The 25140-nt window shown below is 37.5% G+C and overlaps 1 protein-coding gene across 20 annotated transcripts in view; it reads left to right on the forward strand.

Annotated features, from left to right (window-relative positions):
* HACE1 (HECT domain and ankyrin repeat containing E3 ubiquitin protein ligase 1) overlaps positions 1-25140 on the forward strand; it is a 122441-nt gene that overhangs the window by 41035 nt on the left and 56266 nt on the right. For all 20 annotated transcript variants that reach the window (XM_081529339.1, XM_081529348.1, XM_081529354.1 and 17 more), the window contains 5 exons: positions 1158-1254; positions 2451-2552; positions 6317-6423; positions 17085-17235; positions 23590-23924. In XM_081529339.1, the coding sequence (XP_081385465.1) occupies positions 1158-1254; positions 2451-2552; positions 6317-6423; positions 17085-17235; positions 23590-23924 (792 nt within the window). The remainder of the gene's footprint in view (positions 1-1157; positions 1255-2450; positions 2553-6316; positions 6424-17084; positions 17236-23589; positions 23925-25140) is intronic.

Below are 25140 nucleotides of genomic sequence, written 5' to 3' on the forward strand. Positions count from 1 at the left end.
AGAGGAGCCTGGTGGGCTACGATCCATGGGGTCACAAAGAGTCAGACACAACTGAGTGACTAACTCTTCCACTTTCGGGGGTTTCCCTGGTGGGTCAGTGGTAAAGAATCTGCCTGCCAGTGCAGGAGACATGGGTTCGATCCCTGGTCCAGGAAGATCCCACATGCCTTGGAACAACTAAGTCCGTGTGCCACAGCTACTGAGCCTGTGCTCTAAAACCAGGGGGCTGCAATTATTGAGCCCATGTGCAGCAACTGGTGAAGCCCGAGTGCTCTAGAGCCTATGCTCCACAACAGGGGAAGCCACTGCAATGAGAAGCCCACGCACCACAACTAGAGAAAAGCCCAAACAGCAAAGGCCTAGCACAGCCAAAAACATTAAATAAATAAAAATATTAAAAAAAATCTTATTAAAAAATAATGAAATCTTGAGTCTGGGAGTTGTTACTCCCAAAACAACTTCCTTCTGGCTTAGAGTGGTTGCTATACCTACTTGAAAGAGCAATTAGAGAGAATAGGGCATGTGGATAAGAATTTGTCATTGTAGTCTTTTTGACTACATTGTAGTCTTTTCATTGTAGGTCAGATTGAATAGCTGTCAGCAGAAACCAAACTGAGTGGGTTTATAAAATGAAGGTTGGAAATTAGATAGTATTTTTGGCTAATTAATCTCCCCCCATTTATTTATTTTGATTTTTGTCTTTTCTCCTTCTTTTGTTTTTATTTTTTACCATGTATATCAGCTTCATAAAATGTACACTTGTCTTTTGTATTGAGATTCTTTTGGACTAAGAAATCTGGAAACTTGGATCTTTGTGGTGGAAAGCAGGTCAGGCTGGAATTGAGAAGAAAGTGATTGAAAGAAAAAAACAGCATAAGCCTGAGTAGCAGGAACTTATATCAAAATGTTATGAGTTATTTTAATAATATGTCCCAAGTTCAATTCTAAGATTCAGTAGGTCAGTTTCTTATCTACATGATTAAAGTATGACTTCACATTGTTAAGTTTTTCTAACTGTTGAGGTTGTAGTTCAGATCTTCCTCTCAGTGTGTCAAAATTGTCATCCTCTGTTGATTGATACTAACTGTCCATAACTTATTGAGAAAGACATAAAAATTAAAAAGATCATATGTTAACTTGGTTCTGTTTCTGTACAGTCATGGTCAGAGAGACACAGCACAGATTCTTCTATTACGAGGAGCCAAGTATCTGTCAGATAAAAATGGAGTAACCCCTCTGGATTTATGTGTACAGGTATGTTGTTAATGTATAGTCTTACTGGAGGCTACCCATTCCAGTATTCTTGGGCTTCCCTGGTGGCTCGGCTGGTAAAGAACCTGCCTGCAATGCAGGAGACCTGAGTTCGACCCCTGGGTTGGGAAGTTCCCCTGAAGAAGAAAATGGCTACCCACTCCAGTATTCTGGCCTGGAGAATTCCATGGACTGTATATGTATAGTTCACGGGGTCACAAAGAGTCGGCCATGACTGAGTGACTTTCACTTCACTTCACTTTACTTTGTAATAGAAACTGAGACAGGTAAGATCGTTTTTTTTTTTTTTCCCTCAAGTGAGAGGATGGGTGGAAAGATTTTTATGCTGTTAAAAATATGATCTTTAAAAGGAACTGTGATAGTATAAAGAAATATATATTTGCCTATACCCCAGTTACTAACACAAGAGGTTCTAAGACCCTTGGAATCTCCAGAGTAATAAGAATGTCTTTCTGTGTATTAATGAGATGACTGGTGACTAAAAGACCCTAGGTAGCTTCAGGAAAGGGACTGGTTGACAGATGAGCCATCCATGTTGTTAGAGGCAGCCTCCTCTCCCATTCCTGGGGAGGGAGTTGAGCTCGAGACTGAGTTTAGTTACCAGTGACTGATAATTTAATCATTCATGTCTGTGTAATGGAACTTTCATAAAAACCCTAAACAGTGTGGTTCTCAGAGAGCTTCTAGGTTGTTGAACACATCAAAGTGCTGAGAGGGTGGCTTACCCAGAGAGAGCACAGAAGCTCTGTGCCCCTTCCTACATACTTTGCCCTATGCATCTCTTCTATTTGCCTGTTGCTGAGTTGTAGCCTTTATAGTAAACATGTAAGTAAAGTGTTTCCCTAAGTTCTGTGAACAGTTCTAGCAAATTATCAAACCCAAGGAGTAGGTCTTGGGAGCACCTTACTTATAGGTTAGTCAAAAGTATGGGTGACATGAACTTGTGATTGGCTTTTAAATTGGGTGCACACTTGCAGGACTGACTCCCTACTGTGTAGTATGCCCTAACTCCAGGCAGTTAGCATCATAATTGAATTAAACAGTGGGACACAGAGAACTGGACAGTTGCTTGGTGTGGAAAACTCACATATTTGGTACCAAACTTATATGTAGAAGAAACAAGTTTTCCTTTAGGAATTTTGTTTTTCAACCTAGATAATTTTAAATCTTGTTTTTAGGGTGGATATGGAGAGACCTGTGAGGTGTTAATTCAGTATCACCCTAGGCTTTTCCAGACAATTGTTCAAATGACACAGAATGAAGATCTCCGAGAAAACATGGTAATATAATTGTGCTAATAGCTTGTAAATGAACAAGCTTTGTTCATAAATGGTGCATATGGCATTTTACAGATGTGTTTAGTAATTTTATTATGTAAATATTTTAATAATTTGAATTGGCTTATCTGCTTATAGGATAAGTATGAATTGCATAGTAATTAATATACATTGTGCTAATATTTGGCCCTATGAGTCTTCTTTCCTCTGTACCTTTGATCTCTTCTTAAGATAATTAGAATATTTCCCATAGGTAGAGGAAAAGAACCTAAGAAAGAATATCATGTTATGATTAGTAATCACCAGTTTACTGAGCACTGTATTTGTAATACTCTACCCTTTGAATAATTATAGAGTTTACAGACAGGTCATGGTGGAGAGGTCTGACAAAATGTGGTCCACTGGAGAAGGGAATGGCAAACCACTTCAGTATTCTTGCCTTGAGAACCCCATGAACAGTATGAAAAGGCAAAAAGATAGGACACTGACAGATGAACTCCCCAGATCAGTAGGTGCCCAATATGCTACTGGAGATCAGTGGAGAAATAACTACATAAAGAATGAAGGGATGGAGCCAAAGCAAAAACAACACCCAGTTGGGAATGAGACTGGTGATAGAAGTAAGATTCAATGCTGTAAAGATCAGTATAGCATAGGAACCTGGAATGTTAGGTCCATGAATCAGGGCAAATTGAAAGTGGTCAAACAGGAGATGACAAGAGTGAACATCGACATTCTAGGAATCAGTGAACTAAGATGGACTGGAATGGATGAATTTAACTGAGATGACAATTATATCTACTGTTGTGGTCAGGAATCCCACAGAAAAAATGGAATAGCCATCATAGTCAACAAAAGAGTCTGAACTGCAGTACTTGGATGCAATCTCAAAAACGACAGACTGATCTCTGTTCGTTTCCAAGGCAAACCATTCAATATCACGGTAATTCAAGTCTATTCCCCGACCAGTAACGTCGAAGAAGCTGAAGTTGAACAGTTCTATGAAGACCTACAAGACCTTCTAGAACTAACACCCAAAAAAGATGTCCTTTTCATTATAGGGAACTGGAATGCAAAAGTAGGAAGTCAAGAAACACCTGGAGTAACAGGCAAATTTGGCCTTGGGGTACAGAATGAAGCAGGGCAAAGGCTAACGGAGTTTTGCCAGAGACTGCATTGATCATAGCAAACACCCGCTTCCAACAACACAAGAGAAGACTCTACACATGGACGTCACCAGATGGTTGCCACTGAAATCAGATTGATTATATTCTTTGCAGCCAAAGATGGAGAAGCTCTATACAGTCAGTAAAAACAAGACCAGGAACTGACTGTGGATCAGATCATGAACTCCTTATTGCCAAATTCAGATTGAAATTGAAGAAAGTGGAGAAAACCACTAGACTACTCAGGTATGACCTAAATCAAATCCCTTATGACTATACAGTAGAAATGAGAAATAGATTTAAAGGACTAGATCTGATAGACAGAATGCCTGATGAACTATGGATGGAGGTTTGTGACATTCTGTAGGAGACAGGAATCAAGACCATCCCCAAGAAAAAGAATGCAAAAAAGCAAAATGGCTGTCTGAGGAGGCCTTACAAATAACTGTGAAAGACGGGAAGCGAAAAGCAAAGGAGAAAAGGAAAGATATACCCATTAAATGCAGCGTTCCAAAGAATAGCAAGGAGAGATAAGAAAGCCTTCCTCAGTGATCAGTGCAAAGAAATAGAGGAAAACAATAGAATGGGAAAGACTAGAGATCTTTTCAAGAAAATTAGAGATACCAATGGAACATTTCACGCAAAGATGGGCTCAATAAATTACAACAGAAATGGTAGGGACCTAACAGAAGCAGGAGATATTAAGAAGAGGTGGCAAGAATACACAGAAGAATTGTACAAAAAAGTTCTTCACAACCCAGACAATCATGATGGTGTGATCACTCACCTAGAGCCAGACCTCCTGGAATGTGAAGTCAAGTGGGCCTTAGGAAGCATCACTACAAACAAAGCTAGTGGAGGTGATGGAATTCCAGTTGAGCTATTTCAAATCCTCAAAGGTGACGTTGTGAAAGTGCTGCGCTCAATATGCCAGCAAATCTGGAAAACTCAGCAGTGGCCACAGGACTGGAAAAGGTCAGTTTTCATTCCAATCCCTAAGAAAGGCAATGCCAAAGAATGCTCAAACTACCACACAATTGCACTCATCTCACACGCTAGCAAAGTAATGCTTAAAATTTTCCAAGCCAGGCTTCAGCAGTACGTGAACCATGAACTTCCAGATGTTCAAGCTGGTTTTAGAAAACGCAGAGGGACCAGAGATCAAATTGCCAACATCTGATGGATCATTGGAAAAGCAGGAGAGTACCAGAAAAACATCTATTTCTGCTTCACTGACTATGCCAAAGCCTTTCACTGTGTGGCTCACAATAAACTGTGGAAAATTCTGAAAGAGATGGGCATACCAGACCACCTGACCTGCCTCTTGAGAAACCTGTATGCAGGTCAGGAAGCAACAGTTAGAACTGGACATGGAACAACAGACTGGTTCCAAATAGGAAAAGGAGTATGTCAAGGCTGTATATTGTCACCCTGCTTATTTAACTTACATGCAGAGTACATCATGAGAAACTGGAGGAAACTGGGCTGGAGGAAGCACAAGCTGGAATCAAGATTGCTGGGAAAAATATCAATAACCTCAGATATGCAGATGATACCACCCTTATGGCAGAAAGTGAAGAGGAACTAAAGAGCCTCTTGATGAAAGTGAAAGAGGAGAATGGAAAAGCTGGCTTAAAGCTCAACATTCAGAAAACTAAGATCATGGCATCCGGTCCCATCACTCATGGCAAATAGATGGGAAAACAGTGGAAACAGTGGCTGACATTATTTTTCTGGGCTCCAAAATCACTGCAGATGGTGACTGCAGCCATGAAATTAAAAGACGCTTACTCCTTGGAAAGAAAGTTATGACCAACCTAGACAGCATATTAAAAAACAGAGACATTACTTTGCCAACAAAGGTCCATCTAGTCAAGGCTATGGTTTTTCCAGTGGTCATGTATGGATGTGAGAGTTGGACTATAAAGAAAGCTGAGCGCCGCAGAATTGATGCTTTTGAACTGTGGTGTTGAAGAAGACTCTTGAGAGTCCTTTGGACTGCAAGAAGATCCAACCAGTCCCTCCTAAAGGAGATGAGTCCTGGGTGTTCATTGGAAGGACTGATGTTGAAGCTGAAACTCCAATACTTTGGCCACCTGATGTGAAGAGCTGACTCATTGGAAAAGACCCTGATGCTGAGAAGGATTGGGGGCAGGAGGAGAAGGGGATGACAGAGGATGAGATGGCTGGATGACATCACCGACTCAATGGACATAGGTTTGGGTGGACTCTGGCAGTCGGTGATGGACAGGGAGGCCTGGCGTGCTGCGGTTCATGGGGTCGCAAAGAGTCAGACACGACTGAGCAACTGAACAGAACTGAAGTTTTTTTAACATTTTAGAAGTTTGACATTAATTTCCATAAAAAAACTTGGTTACTTCTGTTCTATCTATTTATACTTTTTCAGTGGGTGATTTTGAACAAAGAGTTTATGTTTTCTCTGTATAAGCTTTTGATTTTTTGCAAGGCCAGATAATTGTAAAGGACTTGATTCAGCTGATTGAGCTTTGGGATACTTACCAAGCTAATAAGTACTTCATTTCTTGACAAAGTTAATTGGATTATTATGTAATTATATTTTTTTATTTGTTAAAAATTTAGTTACGGCAAGTTCTGGAGCATTTGTCTCAGCAAAGCGAAAGCCAGTATTTAAAGATTCTAACAAGCCTTGCTGAAGTTGCCACAACAAATGGTCATAAATTGCTTAGGTAAGTGTTTAAAAATATACACAAATCAATAGGCAGCAATATCTGTCAGCTTTGTGTCTTTTTTGGCTTTTCTGGGAATTGTTTATTTTGTTGATGCCTTTTGTCAGTGTTAAGATGTTCTAAAAATTTGCTGAGTTGTCATTGTTTGTTTTGTTTTAAAGGACTAGGGCAATTAACTGAGGAGACTTTAGTCTGTCTAAAGAGACTAAAATAGAGACTGACTTAAGTGGATTTGGGGTTATGTGTCTAGAATTTTATAAAATGATTGCTTAGGCTAGTCATATATGTAAAGTGTTCATAAAAAAGTATCAAGAAGGTAGTTTATGAAGCTTTAATTTACAAAACTGGGTATAGGCAGTTCAACCCAGCAGTATTCTTTATGAAAAATCAACTTCATGAAGAATCAACCTTCATGATTCTTTAGAAAGTTTTCTCCCTGAACTGTCCCCCCTCAGTTCAGTTCTTTGTTCTTTCCAGTTCTGTGGTTTTAGTGGCTCATAACTAAGTCCATGAAGTTAATGCCTTTATAATATTTTCCTGTACCTCCACTTATTTGTATATGGTTAGCTACCCCAGGTAGGACTAAATATACATTTTAAAATAGTTATTTCTTAGCTTACAGATTTGGCCCACTTGTAGTTTGGACACTTTCTTCCTTTGTAGCTTTCTTTTTACTTCAGCTTTCAATATATTGATGGTCTTAGAATAGATCATGATCTTCTCTCACTTCTATGTGCAACTGGGTTTTGTTCCTCCCAGCTTGATGCTCCTTCTGTAAATCAGCTACATTGTCAAATCCATTATGTCAGCCCTTTATTCCTGTCTTCCTTCGTACTTTTCATATACTTCAGACCAGAATCATACTCTGTACTATTTGCTTAAAACCTTCCTTACATTCATGGTCCAAGATTTCTTTCTTGGATTTATTTATTATCTTTTAAGTCTTTCTTAAATAGTCCTACTCAGTATACCATTTGCTAATTTTTCCATTATTCTCTTTTACTTTTGAGACTGCTTTAGACACTGTCGTTAAGATTCATTGAATTCCAGCTTAACATAATGCTCTCCTTTTATTAGTCGTTTCTGTTAATCCATTTATATGATGAGGACCTTCTAAGACATACTGAGTATAAGTGTGTGCTGTGGAATTAGCTGGACTCAGGTTTAAATTCAGACATCACCATTGACTGTGTGTCTCTAGCAGGTAACTTTTTGGAGTTTCTCTTCATCATCCACCTATCTAGACAATCCATATTTTTGAGTGCCTGCTGTCCACTAGGCCATCTGCTACAAAATGATGATTCAGTTCAGTTCAGTTCAGTCACTCAGTCATGTCCGACTCTCTGCGACCCCATGAATTGCAGCACGCCAGGCCTCTCTGTCCATCACCAACTCCCGGAGTCTACCCAAACCCATGTTCATTGAGTTGGTGATGCCATCCAACCATCTCATCCTCTGTCGTCCCCTTCTCCTCCCGCCCCCAATCCTACCCAGCATTAGGGTCTTTTCCAATGAGTCAACCCTTCGCATGAGGTGGCCAAAGTATTGGAGCTTCAGCTTCAACATCAGACCTTCCAATGAACACCCAGGATTGACCTCTTTTAGGATGGATTGATTGGATCTCCTTGCAGTCCAAGAAACTCTCAAGAGTCTTCTCCAACACCACAGTTCAAAAGCATCAATTCTGCGGCGCTCAGCTTTCTTCACCGTCCAACTCTCACATCCATACATGACCACTGGAAAAACCATAGTCTTGACTAGATGGACTTTTGTTGGCAAAGTAATGTCTCTGCTTTTAAACATGCTATCTAGGTTGGCCATAACCTTCCTTCCAAGTAGTAAGCATCTTTTAATTTCATAGCTGCAGTCACCATCAGCAGTGATTCTGGAGCCCAAAAAAGTAAAGTCTGACACTGTTTCCACTGTTTCCCCATCTATTTCCCACGGAGTGATGGGACCAGATGCCATGATCTTAGTTTTCTGAACGTTGAGCTTTAAGCCAACTTTTTCACTCTCCTCCTTCACCTTCATCAAGAGGCTCCTTAGTTCTTCTTCACTTTCTGCCATTAGGGTGGTGTCATCCGCATATCTGAGGTTATTGATATTTCTCCCGGCAATCTTGATTCCAGCTTGTGTTTCTTCCAGCCCAGCGTTTCTCATGATGTACTCTGCATATAAGTTAAATAAGCAGGGTGACAATATACAGCCTTGACGTACTCCTTTTCCTATTTGGAACCAGTCTGTTGTTCCATGTCCAGTTCTAACTGTTGCTTCCTGACCTGCATACAGGTTTCTCAAGAGACAGGTCAGATGGTCTGGTATTCCCATCTCTTTCAGAATTTTCCACAGTTTATTGTGATCCACACAGTCAAAGGCTTTGGCGTAGTCAATAAAGCAGAAATAGATGTTTTTCTGGAACTCTCTTGCTTTTTAGATGATCCAGCGGATATTGGCAATTTGATCGCTGGTTCCTCTGCCTTTTCTAAAACCAGCTTGAACATCTGGAAGTTCACGGTTCACGTATTGCTGAAGCCTAGCTTGGAGAATTTTGAGCATTACTTTACTAGCATGTGAAATGAGTGCAATTGTGGGGTAGTTTGAGCATTCTTTGGCATTGCCTTTCTTTGGGATTGGACCGAAGACTGACCTCTTCCAGTCCTGTGGCCACTGCTGAGTTTTCCAGATTTGGTGGCATATCGAGTGCAGCACTTTCACAGCATCACCTTTGAGGATTTGAAATAGCTCAACTGGAATTCCATCACCTCCACTAGCTTTGTTCGTAGTGATGCTTTCTAAGGCCCACTTGACTTCACATTCCAGGATGTCTGGTTCTAGGTGAGTGATCACACCATCGTGATTATCTGTGTCGTGAAGATCTTTTTTGTACAGTTCTTCTGTGTATTCTTGCCACCTCTTCTTAATATCTTCTGCTTCTGTTAGGTCCATACCATTTCTGTCCTTTATCAAGCCTATCTTTGCGTGAAATGTTCCCTTGGTATCTCTGATTTTCTTGAAGAGGTCTCTAGTCTTTCCCAATCTGTTGTTTTCCTCTATTTGTTTGCACTGATCGCTGAGGAAGGCTTTCTTATCTCTCCTTGCTATTCTTCGGAACTCTGCATTCAGATGAGAATATCTTTCCTTTTCTCCTTTGCTTTTCGCTTCTCTTCTCTTCCCAGCTATCTGTAAGGCCTCCTCAGACAGCCATTTTGCTTTTTTGCATTCTTTTCCATGGGGATTTTCTTGATCCCTGTCTGCTGTACAATGTCACGAACCTCTGTCCATAGTTCATCAGGCATTCTGTCTATCAGGTCTAGTCCCTTAAATCTATTTGTCACTTCCACTGTATAGTCATAAGGGATTTGATCTAGGTCATACCTGAATGGTCTAGTGGTTTTCCTTACTTTCTTCAAATGATGATTAACACAGCCAAAATCTCATCCTATGTTTAATTTATAGTCTAGTCAACATTTAATTTCCTTGTTGAAAAATGATAGTAAATATCTTAATGAATTGTTGTGAGAATGAAATGTTAAGATGTTGTAAGCATACTGCCAAGCATTGTGTCTGGCACATAGTAGAGATGATGATGGTGATAATGATGGTTCTTTTTTAAATTCCTCATAATATCTTTAACCTGTTTTCCTACATTAGAAAACTTATTTGTTTTTTCTGCTTAAATATTTGCCCTATTTTCCACTCTTCCTAGTAATCAGAAGCTTTTATATTTTTTGTTTCTCTGTTTTTGTTATATGTTCACCTTTAATACATATCTAAGAAGCTTCTAATAAGCTATGGAATATTCAAATACATTATTTCCTTCAAGCCTCACAGTAGCTTTGTGATGTAGGTATTATTTCTATTTTATATATAAGAAAATTGGGAGTTCAGTGATTTGCTAGCTAGAAGAACCAGGACTTATATCCTTACTAATTAATGAAGAGCAGATCCTGAGCTCCAATTTAGCTCTTAAAAATGACAGGTTTATTAGTGGAACAGGGGAAACAGGGTAATAAAAAGGGTTCCATGGCCAGAACAAGTTCTAAAACTGCTTTGCTAAACTGTACTGCCTCACCACTTACAAAGATACCTATCATATATCTTATGGAATCCGTTATTTTGGCCAGTTTGGTCTGTAAACATCTCTGTTAGAATTGATAGTGAGTATTGGTTATTAGTACTGTGTTAGAATTTGTTGTATTGGTGCTGTCTTGGCAAAACCTAGTCCTCCTCCTGTGTTTCTCCTTTACTTTGACATACTACCACTTTTCACAACATTTCAGAAACGAAGTGTATGAATTTTTATTTCTGACACCAAGCAATTCTTTGGTAGGACACTTAGGATAACAGCTGGTGTCCTACAGTTTAACTCAGTTCTGACACTGTCTACCTGGAGAAAGCATCAGATCCCATAGGTTAAGGACTCAGTCCTAGGAGACTGCCCCCCTACCTTAGATACCAGTTTCAAATAGTGGATCCCCAGATTACCCACAACTTTTGTTACCTGACTACACAGTCAGAGGTTTTCATGATCACCTGCCATTTGGATTTCTAGAACAGCTCACAGAATTCAAGGAAACACTTACTTTTGTTTACCAGTTCCCTTGTGGCTCAGCTGATGAAGAATCTGCCTGCAATGTGGGAGACCTGGGTTTGATTCCTGAGTTGGGAAGATCCCCTGGAAAAGGGAATGGCTACCCACTCCAGTATTCTGCCTGGGGAATTCCATGGATAGTACAGTCCATGGGGTTGCAAAGAGTCGGACATGGCTGAGCGACTTTCACTTTTTTCACTTTGTTAAAGGATGCTGTGACCATCTCCAGGGGATCTTCCCAAACCAGAGATCAAATCCACATCTCCTCAATTGGCAGGCAGGTTCTTTATCACCAGCGCCACCTGGGAAGCGCATAATAAAGGACACAGATGAACAACTAGATGAATAGATACATAGAATGAAGTCTAAAAGGGTCCAGAGTACAGGAGTTGCCATAGAGTTGGGGTATGTCACCCTTGCACTACGTATATGTGTGTGCACGCTTGGAAGCTTACTGAACCCCCCATATTTTTGTTTTTTATACGGAAGTCTCATCACATAGATGTGTTAATCATTAATTCCATTTGCAGCCCCTACCCTTCTTTGGAGAATGGAGATTGAAGCTGAAAATTCCAAGCTTCTAATCATTACTTAGTCTTTCTAGTAACTAGCCCCCATCTAAAAACCCAGTAATAGTTGCCTCATTACAACAAAAGATACTGGTTTCACCCAAGAAGTCCCAGGGGATTTAGGAACTCTGTGTCAGGAACTGGGGTCAAAGACCCAATGTGAGAACGAAAGATGCTCCTAGTGTACTTATCAGTTTGGAAATTGTAAGGGTTTTAGGAGCTTCATACCAGGAAAGTGGGGAGAGGGGCAAAGACAATATCTATTTTTTCTACTATCTCACAGCTACCAGGTTAGTTTCTTAAGAAGACCTCAAATACAAATCATCCCTCTCTGCCAGTTTAGTTTAATGGTACTTTTTGCAGATTGTCTTTATTTTGTTCATTTATTTGTGAATCATTTTATGTTTCTTAACTCACGATGTGATGTAATTTTGGCCATTTTAAATGAAATTTTATTTAAAATAATACAATTATGTATTATTAATTAGCAACGATTGAGATGTTCTTTAGCATACTTTGGGAAAAATGGATAGCCTTTTGTCTAACTGATATTAGGAATATTTGTTAAAGATAAATATTTAATGAGGGCCCTTTTGCACGTAGTGTTGTATTTCACTAAATAAGTGAGTTATCTTGCTTCCTATATATTTATGCTTGAAGGTGAAGATAGTTATCAGTGTGCTATCTTCGTAAAAGAGAAATCACAGCTATTTGCTAAATAAGACATTGAATGAAAGTATACTCTTATATTAACCAAAAGTAAGTAGGTTGACAGGGCTTTGAATTAGGAAATTCACAATATAAAAGTTAAATTAACTTTTTAAAAAGTTAAATTAACTTTTTAACTCTTATATTGAGACCTGGTTGCTTGGGAAGAAATTACCATTTTATGATGAGCTGGAGAAGTTTGTGATGAAGTTTGGATTCTGTGATCTTTCTGTATAATATGAAAGATATTTCACAGGTTGGAAAGCAAAAAATGACATTGTTTAGATCAGTGTCTTAGCTTGGAAGAAGTTTAAACTGGGTAAAGTAATATTCATATAATCTAATAATCTTATATTAGATTATTTCTTGTTCTTGTTCAGTCGCCAAGTCATGTCCGACTCTTTGTGACCCCATGAATTACAGCATGCCAGGCTTCCTTGTCCTTCACTATCTCCCTTAGTTTGCTCAAACTCATGTCCATTGAGTCAGTGATGCTGTCCAAACATCTCATCCTCTGTCGCCTACTTCTCTTGCCCTCACTCTTTCCCAACAAGTCTTTCCCAAGCAAGATCTTTTCCAGTGAGTCAGCTCTTCCCATCACGTGGCCCAAGTATTGTAGCTTCAGCTTCAGAACCAGTCCTTCCAATGAATATTCATGCTTTATTTCCTTTAGGATTGACTGGTTGGATATCCTTGCTATCCAAGGGACTTCCAAGAGTCTTTTTCAGCACCACAGTTCGAGAGCATCAATTCGTTGGTGCCCAGCCTTCTTTATGGTCCAACTCTCACATCTATACATGACTTATGGAAGAACCATAGCTTTGACTACAGGGACCTTTGTTGACAAAGTGATGTCTCTGCTTTTTAATACACTGTCTAGGTTTGTCATAGCTATTCTTCCAAGGAGCAAGTGTCTTTTGATTCTGTGGCTGCAGTCACCATCTGCATTGATTTTGGAGCCCAAGAGAATGAAATCTGACACTGTTTCCACATTTTCCTCATCTATTTGCCATGAAGTAATGGGACCAGATGCCGTAATCTGCATTTTTTGAATATTGAGTTTTAAGCCAGCTTTTTCATTCTTCTCTTTCACCTTCATCAGAGGCTCTTTAGTTCCTCTTCACTTTCTGCCATTAAAGTGGTATCATCTGCATGTTTGAGGTTGTTGCTATTTCTCCCAGCAATCTTGATTCCAGCTTGTGATTCATCCAGCCTGACATTTTGCATGATGTACTCTTCATGTAAGTTAAATAAACAGAGTGACAATGTACAGCCTTGATGCACTCCTTTCCCAAGTTAGAACCGGTCTGTTGTTCCATATCCAGTTTTAACAGTTCCTTCTTGTCCTTCATACAGGTTTCTCAGAAAGCAGGTAATGTGGTCTCATAGTCCCATCTCATTAAGAATATTCGTTAGTTTACTGTGATCCACACAGTCAAAGGTTTTAGCATAGTCAGTGAAGCAGAAGTAGAAGTAGTTTTTTTGGAATTCTCTTGCATTTTCTATGATCCAGTGGATGTCGGCAATTTGATCTGTGGTTCCTCTGCCTTTTTTAAATCCAGCTTGTACATCTGGAAATGCTTGGTTCACATACTGCTGAAGCCCAGCTTGAAGGATTTTGAGCATTACCTTCCTAGGATGTGAAATGAGTGGAATTGTATGGTAATTTGAACATTCTTTGGCATTGCCTTTCTTTGGGATTAAAATGAAAACTGACCTTTTCCAGTACTAGGGCTACTACTGAGTTTTACTCCAAGGCCAAACTTGCCTGTTATTCTAGGTATCTCTTGATTTCCTACTTTTGCATTCCACTTCCCTATGATGCGAAGGACATCTTTTTTTGGTTGTTCTAGAAAATCTTGTAGGTCTTCATAGAATCATTCAGTTTCATCTTCTTCAGCTTCTTCTTCAGTGGTTGGGGCATAGACATGGGTTACTGTGATGCTGAATGATTTGCCTTGGAAATGAACCGATATCATTCTGTCATTTTTGAGAGTGCAACCAACTACTGCATTTCAGACTCTTGTTGACTGTGAGGGCTACTCCATTTTTTAAAAGGGATTCTTGTGCACAGTAGTAGATATAATGGTTATTTGAGTTAAATTCGCCCATTCTCATCCATTTTAGTTCACTGATTCTTAAGATGTCAGTGTTCACTCCTGCTATCTCCTGTTTGACGACATCCTATTTATCTTGATTCATGGGCCTAACATTCCAGGTTCCTTTGCAGTATTGTTGTTTATGGCATTGGACTGTACTTTCACCACCAGAAAGAACCACAGCTGGTCATCATTTCCGCTTTGGCTCAGCATCTTCATTCTTTCTGTAGCTATTTCTCTGCTCTTCCCCAGTAGTATATTGGATACCACTGACCTGTGGAGTACATCTTTCAGTTCACATCTTTTTGCCTTTTCATATTGTTCATGGGTTTCTCAAGGCAAGAATACTGAAGTGGTTTGCCATTCTCTTCTCCAGTGGACTATGTTTTGTCAGGCCCTGTCACCCTGCTTATTTAACTTATATGCAGAGTACATCATGAGAAACGCTGGGCTGGAGGAAGCACAGGCTGAAATCAAGATTGCCGGGAGAAATAGCAATAACCTCAGATATGCAGATGACACCACCCTTACGGCAGAAAGTGAAGAAGAACTAAAGAGCCTCTTGATGAAAGTGAAAGAGGAGAGTGAGAAAGTTGGCTTAGAGCTCAACATTCAGAAAACTAAGATCATGGCATCTGGTCCCATTACTTCATGGCAAATAGATGGGGAAACAGTGGAAACAGTGGCTGACTTTATTTTTCTGGCCTCCAAAATCACTGCAGATGGTGACTGCAGCCATGAAATTAAAAGACGCTTACTCCTTGTAAGGAGAGTTATGACCAACCTACACAACATATTAAAAAGCAGAGACGTTACTTTGTCAACAGAGGTCCATCTTGTCAAGGCTTTGGTTTTTCTAGTAGTCATGTATGGATGTGAGGGTTGGAGTATAAGGAAAGCTGAGTGCCGAAGAATTGATGCTTTTGAACTGTGGTGTTGGAGAAGACTCTTGAGAGTCCCTTGGACAGCAAGGAGATGCAACCAGTCCATCCTAAAGGAGATGAGTCCTGGGTGTTCATTGGAAGGACTGATGTTGAAGCTGAAACTCCAATACTTTGGCCACCTAATGCAAAGAGCTGACTCATTTGAAAAGACCCTGTTGCTGGGAAAGATTGAGGGCAGGAGAAGAAGGGGACGACAGAGGATGCGATGGTTGGATGGCATCACCGACTCAATGGACATGGGTTTGGGTGGACTTCAGGAGTTGGTGATGGACAGGGAGGCCTGATGTGCTGTGGTTCATGGAGTCGCAAAGAGTCGGACACGACTAAGCGACTGAACTGAACTGAACTATCAGGGACATGCCTTTAGCCACTCAGCGTAGCTGGATGGCGTGCCCAGTACCCTAGTTGTCCCACTGCTGGTCCTCATTGAGTGTATAATGACTATTATTAAACTATGTTAATCATTGATGATATTCATACTTCATTGTATAAGAAAAATACTTCTTACCTTAGGATTAACTCATGAAGTTCTCTAGATCGAGTACTTAAAGCAAAGATTTATATATTTGGTAATTTCACTGAGGAAAATTGAATTCACATCTTTCTCAGAAGAATTTGAGAGTCATTAGAACTAACATTGCAATAGCTGCAACACAAGAAAAGAAAGAAATATTAGTTTTAACAACATTCCTTTTTTCCTTTGTCAGTCTCAAGAGTCTTATGTTGTAGAATTAAAAGCAACTTTGTAAAGGCAAATATGTAAAAATCCGTGCAAGTTAAATTAACGATTCCATACGCATTAGATCCACAGTTACTAAAACAAAACCTTTTGCTAATGTGTTGTAGCTATCCTAGTCAAATACAGTATGGATGGCAATAGCTGTTATATTTTACTAACACTTGTAACTGATAGTTAATTTTTATTTATTATCTTTAATAATTTTTAGAATGAAGAAGCAGCATGAATGTTGAAATTAAAGTGTCATGAAATTTTGGTTCAGTTGTCATCAGAATAGAGGCTACCCTCTAATTTTTCACTTATCAAACCAGAATACTTAGAATAGGCATTTGCTATTTCTTCATTACTAATCATTGTTTTCAGCGTTAGAAAGAAAGAAAGAAAATCGCTCAGTCGTGTCCGACCGACTCTTTGTGACCCCATGGACTGTAGCTTACCAGTCTCCTCTGTCCATGGGATTTTCCAGGCAAGGGTACTGGAGTGGGTTGCCATTTCCTTCTCAATGTTAGAAGATACCCAAAAATACCATAAAGGAAGATTTTAATGAACTGAGGAAGGTAGGGTAAGCTTTGATGATTAAAACTGTACAAAGGCAGTCATACCATTCTGCCCAAATGTTTATGCAGCTCTTTACTCTGCTTTTGTGTAACCATTGTAATACAAGATAACTTATGTTGAAGGTTTCAAAATATTCAGAGTTCTAAAGAATCAGTTTAATGTATAAATATACTGTTCTATAGTGGTGATTTTCTTCATATTTTATACTTTGATCATTGATATATTCTAGTTGCTTAAAAGCTAATAACTCATTCATATACAATCCAAATAATGTGTATTTGCTAACTTTCTGGTAAACAAAACATTCCATCCCATATCATGATAAGAAAGAAATTTTACTCATTAAATTATCAAACAGATGGTAAGTGTATTAAAAATGTTTTAAAGTAAGTATTTTAAGATGAATTTGTTTTACTTCACCTAATCTGTTCATATTTTAATTTTTATTTTCAGCATATCTAGTAATTACGATGCTCAAATGAAGAGCCTTTTAAGGATTGTGAGGATATTTTGTCATGTCTTTCGAATTGGTCCATCCTCTCCCAGTAATGGAATTGATATGGGCTACAATGGGAATAAAACTCCAAGGAGCCAGGTGTTCAAGGTCAGAAAAGTATATGATGTTGTTAGGAAGATAGATGTAAAAGAGATGAATTTGACAAAGTAAACATTCATTAATCAGAAACCTCTTGAACAGTATGTAACTTTGGTTTATACCTGTGACTGACATTTTTTAAACTAAGACCTTTCCCCTTTCTTCTGTCTAATCAGCAGCAAGTCAGTTGGTGAGCTTTCTATGTTTCTCTTACAAGTGAAATTTTAATTCCACTAGTCTTTTATTCTAAGAGTAAAGATATTTAATGTTTAAATCTAATTAAATCTACTTTAAAAAATTGGATTATAGGTCTTAAATGTAGCCATCACGATTTTTTAAAAAGAAATGTCTAATTCAGAAAGAGAGAAAACATCCAGTTTTTATTTAGGTTTTATTATCATGTGTGTTGTGTGTGTGTATGTTTTTTAAAGTAAGTTTAATTTATTAGGTTTACTAGCAATTTCTGGGATAACGTCAAGTTAAGAAACATTGAGATATTTTCTTAATGTATTTTGTATTGCTTCAGCTCTGTATCTTTTTTCCCCCATTGTGCCATCTCCTGGAAGAAGGAAGTTGTGCATCTTGTAATTCATATTTTAGCTTTTCGGTGTATCACTTCCTTTAATAGTGGTTAGAAGAGATAATTTCCTGTCTTTGTAAAATTTGAATCTGAATTATTGATCTGTTTTGTTAGTGCTGTGATAAGTGGGTTTTACTGCTCATTCATTCACATTACAAGAAGTTGTTCTTAATGTGTTTCTTGTATGACTCATGCTGTTAGTTACTAAATCTACCCGATTGATTTTTCTGCTTGTTCTTCTATTCATCTGTAATGATAGGTGAACAATCAAACCAAATATAGATATAGTCACTATAGATAAACTGAGTATAGATTATATTTATTATTGTCTTTGTTTTGTTATGATTTCAATTTGCCACGTATTGCTAATGATATCAGAAAATAATTATGTGCTAATAAGTAACCTCTTTGTAGGCAGTTAGTGCTTGATTTAAATGTTATTTTTCTACCCAGCCAGTCAGTACAGATAAAACATAGTAGAAAAAGATATCATTGTTTATTTTAGCATTTCTCTTATGAAATCCAGACTCTTTGTTTTCATTGTTATATATCAATGAAGTATATAATATATTAGTTTGGTGCAAAAGTAATTGTGGTTTTACATGGTTGCACTTTGCTGTTTGATATTGGAATAGTTTCTTAAATAAATGTGGTTATGTTATAGATGATTTTAATGCACGTTTCTCGCTTTATGTTTTTTTGCTAATGACATTACTTGCTATTTATATTTATTTTAGACTATAGAAATTATGTTAAACACAAAGTAAATTCAAGCGATTTTTTAATTTGAGTTCAAAATGGGTTGCAAAGCAGCAGAGACAACTTGCAACATCAACCATGCATTTAGCCCAGAACTGCTAATGAATGTACAGTGCAGTGGTGGTTCAAGAAGTTTTGCAAAGGAGACGAGAGCCTTGAAGATGAACATAGTGTTTGGTCATCAGAAGTTGACAATGACCAATTGAGAGCAGTCATCAAAGCTGATCCACTTAAAACTACTACTAAAAAAATTGCCAAAGAACTCAGTGTCAACCATTCTATAGTCATTCGGCATTTGAAGCAAATTGTAAAGATGAAAGAGCTCAATAAGTGGGTGCCTCATGAGCTGACCAAAAATCAAAAAAATTGTCGTTTTGAAGTGTTGTCTTCTCTTATTCTGTGCAACAGCAGTGAACCATTTCTTGATCTAATTATGACATGTGATGAAAAGTAGATTTTATATGACAACTGACGATGATCAGCTCAGTGGTTGGACCAAGAAGAAGCTCCAAAGCACTTCCCAAAGAGAAATTTGCACCAAAAAAAAGTCATGGTCACTGTTTGGTAGTCTGTGGCTGGTCTGATCCACTACAGCTTTATGAATACTGGTGAAACCATTACATCTGAGAAGTATGCTCAGCAAATCGATGAGATCCACCAAAAGCTGCAATGCCTGCAACCAGTATTGGTCGATTGAATGGCTCCAGTTCTTCTCCGTGATAGTGCCCAACCACATGTTGCATAGCCAGCACTTCAAAAGTTGAACGAATTGGACTATAAAGTTTTGCCTCATCTGCCGTGTTCACCTGACCTCTCGCCAGCCGACTACCACTTGAAGCATCTCAACAACTTTTGTAGGGAAAACACTTCCACAACCAGCTGGAGGCAGAAGATGCTTTTCAGGAGTTCATCCAAACTGGAAGCACGGGTTTTTACACTAAAGGGATTAAAAAACTTATTTCTCGTTGGCAAAAATGTGTTGATTGTAATGGTTCCTATTTTGATTAATAAAGATGTTTTTGAGCCTAGTTATAATGATTTAAAATTCATGGTCCAAAATCACAATTACATTTTCATCAACCTAATATAAAGTTCTTTACTTATATTTTATTTCATTTGTTAGTATCTTTATTTTTCTTCTTGAGGAATTTTTTTTGTGTGTCATTGACAATTGCTTTTGTTTCTGACCACTTATTTTCTCTTAAATTTTGACCTTTCTCTTTGGTAAAACATTTTTGTTACAAAACTCAATCAATTTTTTTTAAAACATTAGCAAGTGTTGCTCTTAAGGAATTAATTTCTTTCTGTCTAATTTTATGAATTAATTGTGTGGACTCTTTGGAGGATGGCAAAATGATCTGCCCTCCCACTTACAAGGATAAAAAATAGAAACTACATTGTGATCCATATATTTAATGTCTTCTGTTCATTGTGGGATGAATAAAAATCTGAACCATCTGCTGAGTTGCTACAATGTAAGATTGGAAATACCATTTTAATTTTTACCACATTTTGTCTAAGGTAGCAGTTGATCCCTACTTTCTGTTTCATTAACTAGGTACTCTAACATGTCACTTTATTGTTGGGATTAGCTAATGGGTTTTCCATTAAGAATGAGTGGGTTTATAGGCCATGTGGTTTTAGTAGGTGAAATTGTTTAACATCCTGTTATTAGTTTTCTGATTTATCTTAGAAGTACTTTAAGTTAATCTTAACACTTAGCCATTCTTTCAGTGTTAGATTTTTATCTAGAGCCTTGCAAACTTTGAAACATCTGAAGGAGAAGGTAGTTCTGGTTATTGAAGCAGGGTGAGCGTGAGGAAGACAGTTTAGGCTTCTTGAATCCTGATACACTCTTTTTTTGTGAGTGGTAAACTGTGACTATTAATGGTTTCATAGAATTATAATTGGAGAAATTTGGAAGCTGAGAAAGATTGAGAAACTTTTAACTTTAAGATCTTATCTTTTGGATTATGGCATTTGACATTATGAGGTGAGAATAGACTAACAGAATTTCGAAATACTACTGATGAATTTAAGTTAATAATGCTTTCTTGTCAAATTTGTATCTAATTTGGCACATGGATTGTGAATTTTTTTTAATTGTCCAACAAGTTTGGGATTTTTATGTTATAGCTTTGACTTGTTAATTTGAAATGTTTTGAAAATCATGTATGATTGTCAAATCATTGATGTAATAGGTAGACTATAGTTCTGTGGTGAAAATCAACTCAGTAATAAGAAATGAAGTATTATTTTCATAGTGCCAAGAAGCCTAATATTTTCCATAGCCATTGACTAATTTTTCTGTAACAGTTGTAGGCATGGGTCTGTTTATCTAGTGTTTTTATCAGTATTATTTATGAATAGATATGGTTTGCAATTATTTAATTTTTAAAATTTATTTTAATCTTTTTTGTCTGTGACTGCTACTCCAGTTAGAAATTAAAGTTATTTTCACAGCATTCTTTTTGTTATTGAGGAATGAATTTTCTGAACAAGTCTTCAAAGGGACAACTCCCTAGGTAAAAATGCTTTAAGGTTGAGATTTCATTTTAGTGCACATATAAATGGAGAAATATACAGTGAGAAAAAGAGAAAATAAAGAAAGGCCTAAGATGACTGACTACTTCTCTACTTTTTTTCCTCATTCTCTTTTAATTCTCAGCTGTGCTACTTTATTGAAAACTCTTTCTAGCTTTTCTCAGTATCGTTATTGTCACTGTCATTTTTACACAGATCAGCTTTTTTGGATATTATTTCTGGAATTATTCAGACTTCACCTTTGATTTTTGCAGGCTGTCAGCTTTTGAGAATAGGATGGTTGCAGTTCAGGCTCAGTGCTCTCATCCACACGTGAGCAGTGGGTATCGCTTCCTGCCTTAGCCTTCATCTCCATCCAGTGTGGGGATTTTCTGAGTTTTGTTACTCTCACATAGAGGACATTTATTCCTTTTGCTTGAAGCAGTTTTTCGTCACCACCTGTTCTTTCTTTGGAGGGCGTTTATTTTTTTGATGTAAAGCTAAAATAGTTTTGCTGACATGAAAAGTTCTTTTCCATGTTTTATAGCAGGGTTAATGTTTTTCTCACGAAGAGAAGCTGTAGACCCAACCTGGATCATGATTAAGACATTTTCAGTGAAGGTACCATGTTAGTATTGATGACTGCTGGTGCTTCTTGGCCTTCTTTTAAGCAGTTCAGCCATCCTTTAAGAAGTTAGGCACCCAACTCCTAAGTCTTGGAAAAGCCTTATTTGTGGGAGAGAAGGGTACTCATTTCAACCTCAGAAAATGTTTCTCAGAAATTAGTTTCTCACTTTGTGAACCTGTTTACCTAGGCTGTATTAATTAAATATATGTTGAATGAGTGAACTGTTTTTTTGTTGATGGTGGAAGGGTTTTTTCCTTCTTGCTTTTTGATTTAATATTTAAGTGAAAACTTAGGGGTGATTTAAGTGTTTGCTGATTCAATAAGTAGAATAGTCTCAAAAAGAGGATGTTCTGGGAATCTGAAGATAGGCTGAAGGTAATGGTGGTGGGATTTATTAGATAATAATTAGAAAGAATTTCTTGGCAGAACAGAACTTTAGAAAAGTTCTAAATATGGTTGTATAATCTCTTTATAATACTGGCCTTTAAAAAATAAGAATCTTTTACTTGAAATAGTTAAGGGTGGGTCTTTCAGAAGCAGATATCTAGTTTGTAGCATTCTGTGATCATAAGAATCAAAAAGTAAGGTTAATTTTTATATTCATTTGTAGGAATACAATTTATCACTCTCATTAGGAATATTGAGAATAGTGTGGGAATGAAAGACCATTTAACTACTACTTCCTCTGCCCTCCTGTGCCTTCACTGTTCATTTTTATTTGGGTTTTAAAATGTTCTAGCAGGTCTTTTTTTCCTATGAGTTTTATTGAGCTGTAAGTGTTATATAAAATGTTGAGTAACTTCAAGGTATAGTGTGATGATTTGATACAAGTATGTATTGCAAAATCTTTTAAGTTTGGTTAGCACATCCTTCACCTCACATAATCACTACTTTGTTGCTCTTGTGCTGAGAACGTTCAAGCTTTACTCTCACAGTAGCTTTTAATTGTACAATACAGTGTTGATAACTGTAGTGATCATGCTGTACATTAGATCCCCAGTAGCATGTCTTTTAATAGTAGTTGGGATTTATATTTCTCCTTCTGTTAAAAACTATTTACTAGAGATGATGTATGTATTTCATCTTCTCCAGTCCTTAGTCCTGTTGTAGCATTTGTGATCACATAATATTTTAAAGATAAATTTTCATTTGCTATTTATTTACAAAAAACATTTCATTATTCTCAAAAGGAATATTTTAGATAGTGTAGAAATAATAAACTGTTTATTCCCATTTTCTTTTTTATTAAGCTGTTAATCTTTACTTCAAATTACGGATTTGCTAGCCAATATTTGATAATTACTATTATTAGTGATGAATTGTGTGTGATTGGGTATGCCTCTGTGTGTATGTGTATTTGTAAATGCTGTGATATCTAAAATTTCTTGTCTTAAATTTTCAAAATCTCGGAGATTACATGTAAAGAAAAAGTGCAGTAAACCAAATTGTTTATTAAGTTCTTTTTGAATACTTATTTTTTAAATTGAAAAGCAACATAATTAAAAACAGTCGACACATTAATACAGTAAAGATTTTAGGGAATTGTACTCATAAAAGTAATTATGGCTTTGAAACTAGTTGAAAATTTTTAAAAGAAGGAAGATTGCTTATAAATTTTTTTGTTAGAGTTTAGTTTTCCTTTTTTTATCCCAAGGAATAAATAAATGCAAAATAAGCTTTTGCTATAAATGAATTAATTATATGACATTTATATTTTTGTTACTTAAGGCATTGCAGTCACATAAACTGGAGAAAATAGAAGTATCTAGAGTAAATATTCTCTCTTATAATATTTGTCTGAGTGGGTTTCTTTTTTTTTCCTGCAGTTTAAGAATGATGGTTTTAAAAAAAAACACTTTTCTTTTTTTCTTAGCCTCTTGAATTGCTTTGGCACTCATTAGATGAATGGCTAGTTTTAATAGCTACAGAATTGATGAAAAACAAAAAAGACTCAACGGATATCACTTCTATTTTGCTGAAACAAAAAGGCCAAGATCAAGATGGTACTTCCATTCCTCCATTTGAACCTCCAGGACCTGGGAGCTATGAAAATCTGTCCACTGGCACAGGGGAATCTAAACCAGATGCTCTTGGAGGGAAACAGGAAGCCAGTGCAGACTGTCAGGATGTTATTTCTATGACAGCTAACCGGCTAAGTGCTGTCATTCAAGCTTTTTACATGTGCTGTTCTTGTCAGATGCCTCCAGGGTAAGAAAGTTTCTGCTTATTTTGTGTGCTGATCTCTGCCTATCAGTAACCAGTGTTGTGGCTGGAGCAGCCCTTGTGGTTCTTATTATGATCGCAAGACACCCTTCAGCAATAACCATCAGGAAACCTTGGAAAAAAAAAAAAGGTTTATTACTTACAGGACCTGGAAATTACATGACACACCTGGGGCCACACAGCAAGGTTGCCAGTAGAAAGAAAGCTTGAGGGCTTGGGGTTCTGTTTTTATTGGAGTTTAAGGTAGAGGCCTGGGGTTTCGAAAAGTCACTCTTTATTGGTGAGTTTAAAACATTAAGAGTGGGAATTCAAAGCATGAGAAAACACAAATGGCTCAAATCTTCAGTTACCAAAATCAATCAAGATCTCTGAAACAAAGGAGCTTGGAGATGAGGGGTGGCTCTTTATCTAGTTGTGGACCTGGAATTGTGTTTATTGGAGATAGTCATCTTTGAAGTGGACAAAGTGGAGGCAATCTGGTATATTTTCCTGGTTTGCAGTTTGAATGTATCTGGTAATTTTTCTTAGTGGCCCATCAAGCAATAGCCACGAAGGTTGTCCATATATGAGCTGTTGTGGTTATTTCTCTGAATTTTACATCAAGTTGTCCTAATCTATCTTATATGAATTTGGAAAAGGAGCAGTTTTAGTTCTCAGTGATTCCAAGTAAGAAGGGTGGGAGAAAAATTGGAAACATTAATTTGAAGAATTTTAGCTAGATACTGGAGGAAATGAAAATTCAGTATCCAGTTTAGTTTACAGGTAGGAAAAAAACCTCAAAGACAGTTGAGAGGACTAGAATCTGATATCTACAAGGGTGTACTGTAATTTTCCATTGAAATATAGTTTTTCTCTTTACTGTTGCCCTCATTTCTATCAGAGATAATCTAAGTAAGACTAGTATGTTTGCACAGTAAATCTAGTTTTGTTAAACTTGACCTGGTAATTTATATAGTAGAGGAAGAATAGTGATTGGTCATTTAGGCTCCTTTATGTCTGCTTTGCCAGAACTTTTCATAAGGAACTTCAGATTGAACGTTTAAAAGCCTCTGGAGGCTAAGAAGCCAAGCCAACGACTCACCATCACATTTTGCCTGCAGTACCTATAGATTTGGGTGAATTCCTGTCTTCTTGAGGTCCCCAAAATATCTTGAAGTTTCTGGGCCTGCCAGGAAGTGACCTTCCTTACTTACCTGGTAAC

Source organism: Giraffa tippelskirchi, chromosome 9, assembly GCF_054371585.1.
Source record: "Giraffa tippelskirchi isolate mGirTip1 chromosome 9, T2T-mGirTip1v1.2.pri, whole genome shotgun sequence".
Classification (NCBI taxonomy): domain Eukaryota; kingdom Metazoa; phylum Chordata; class Mammalia; order Artiodactyla; family Giraffidae; genus Giraffa; species Giraffa tippelskirchi.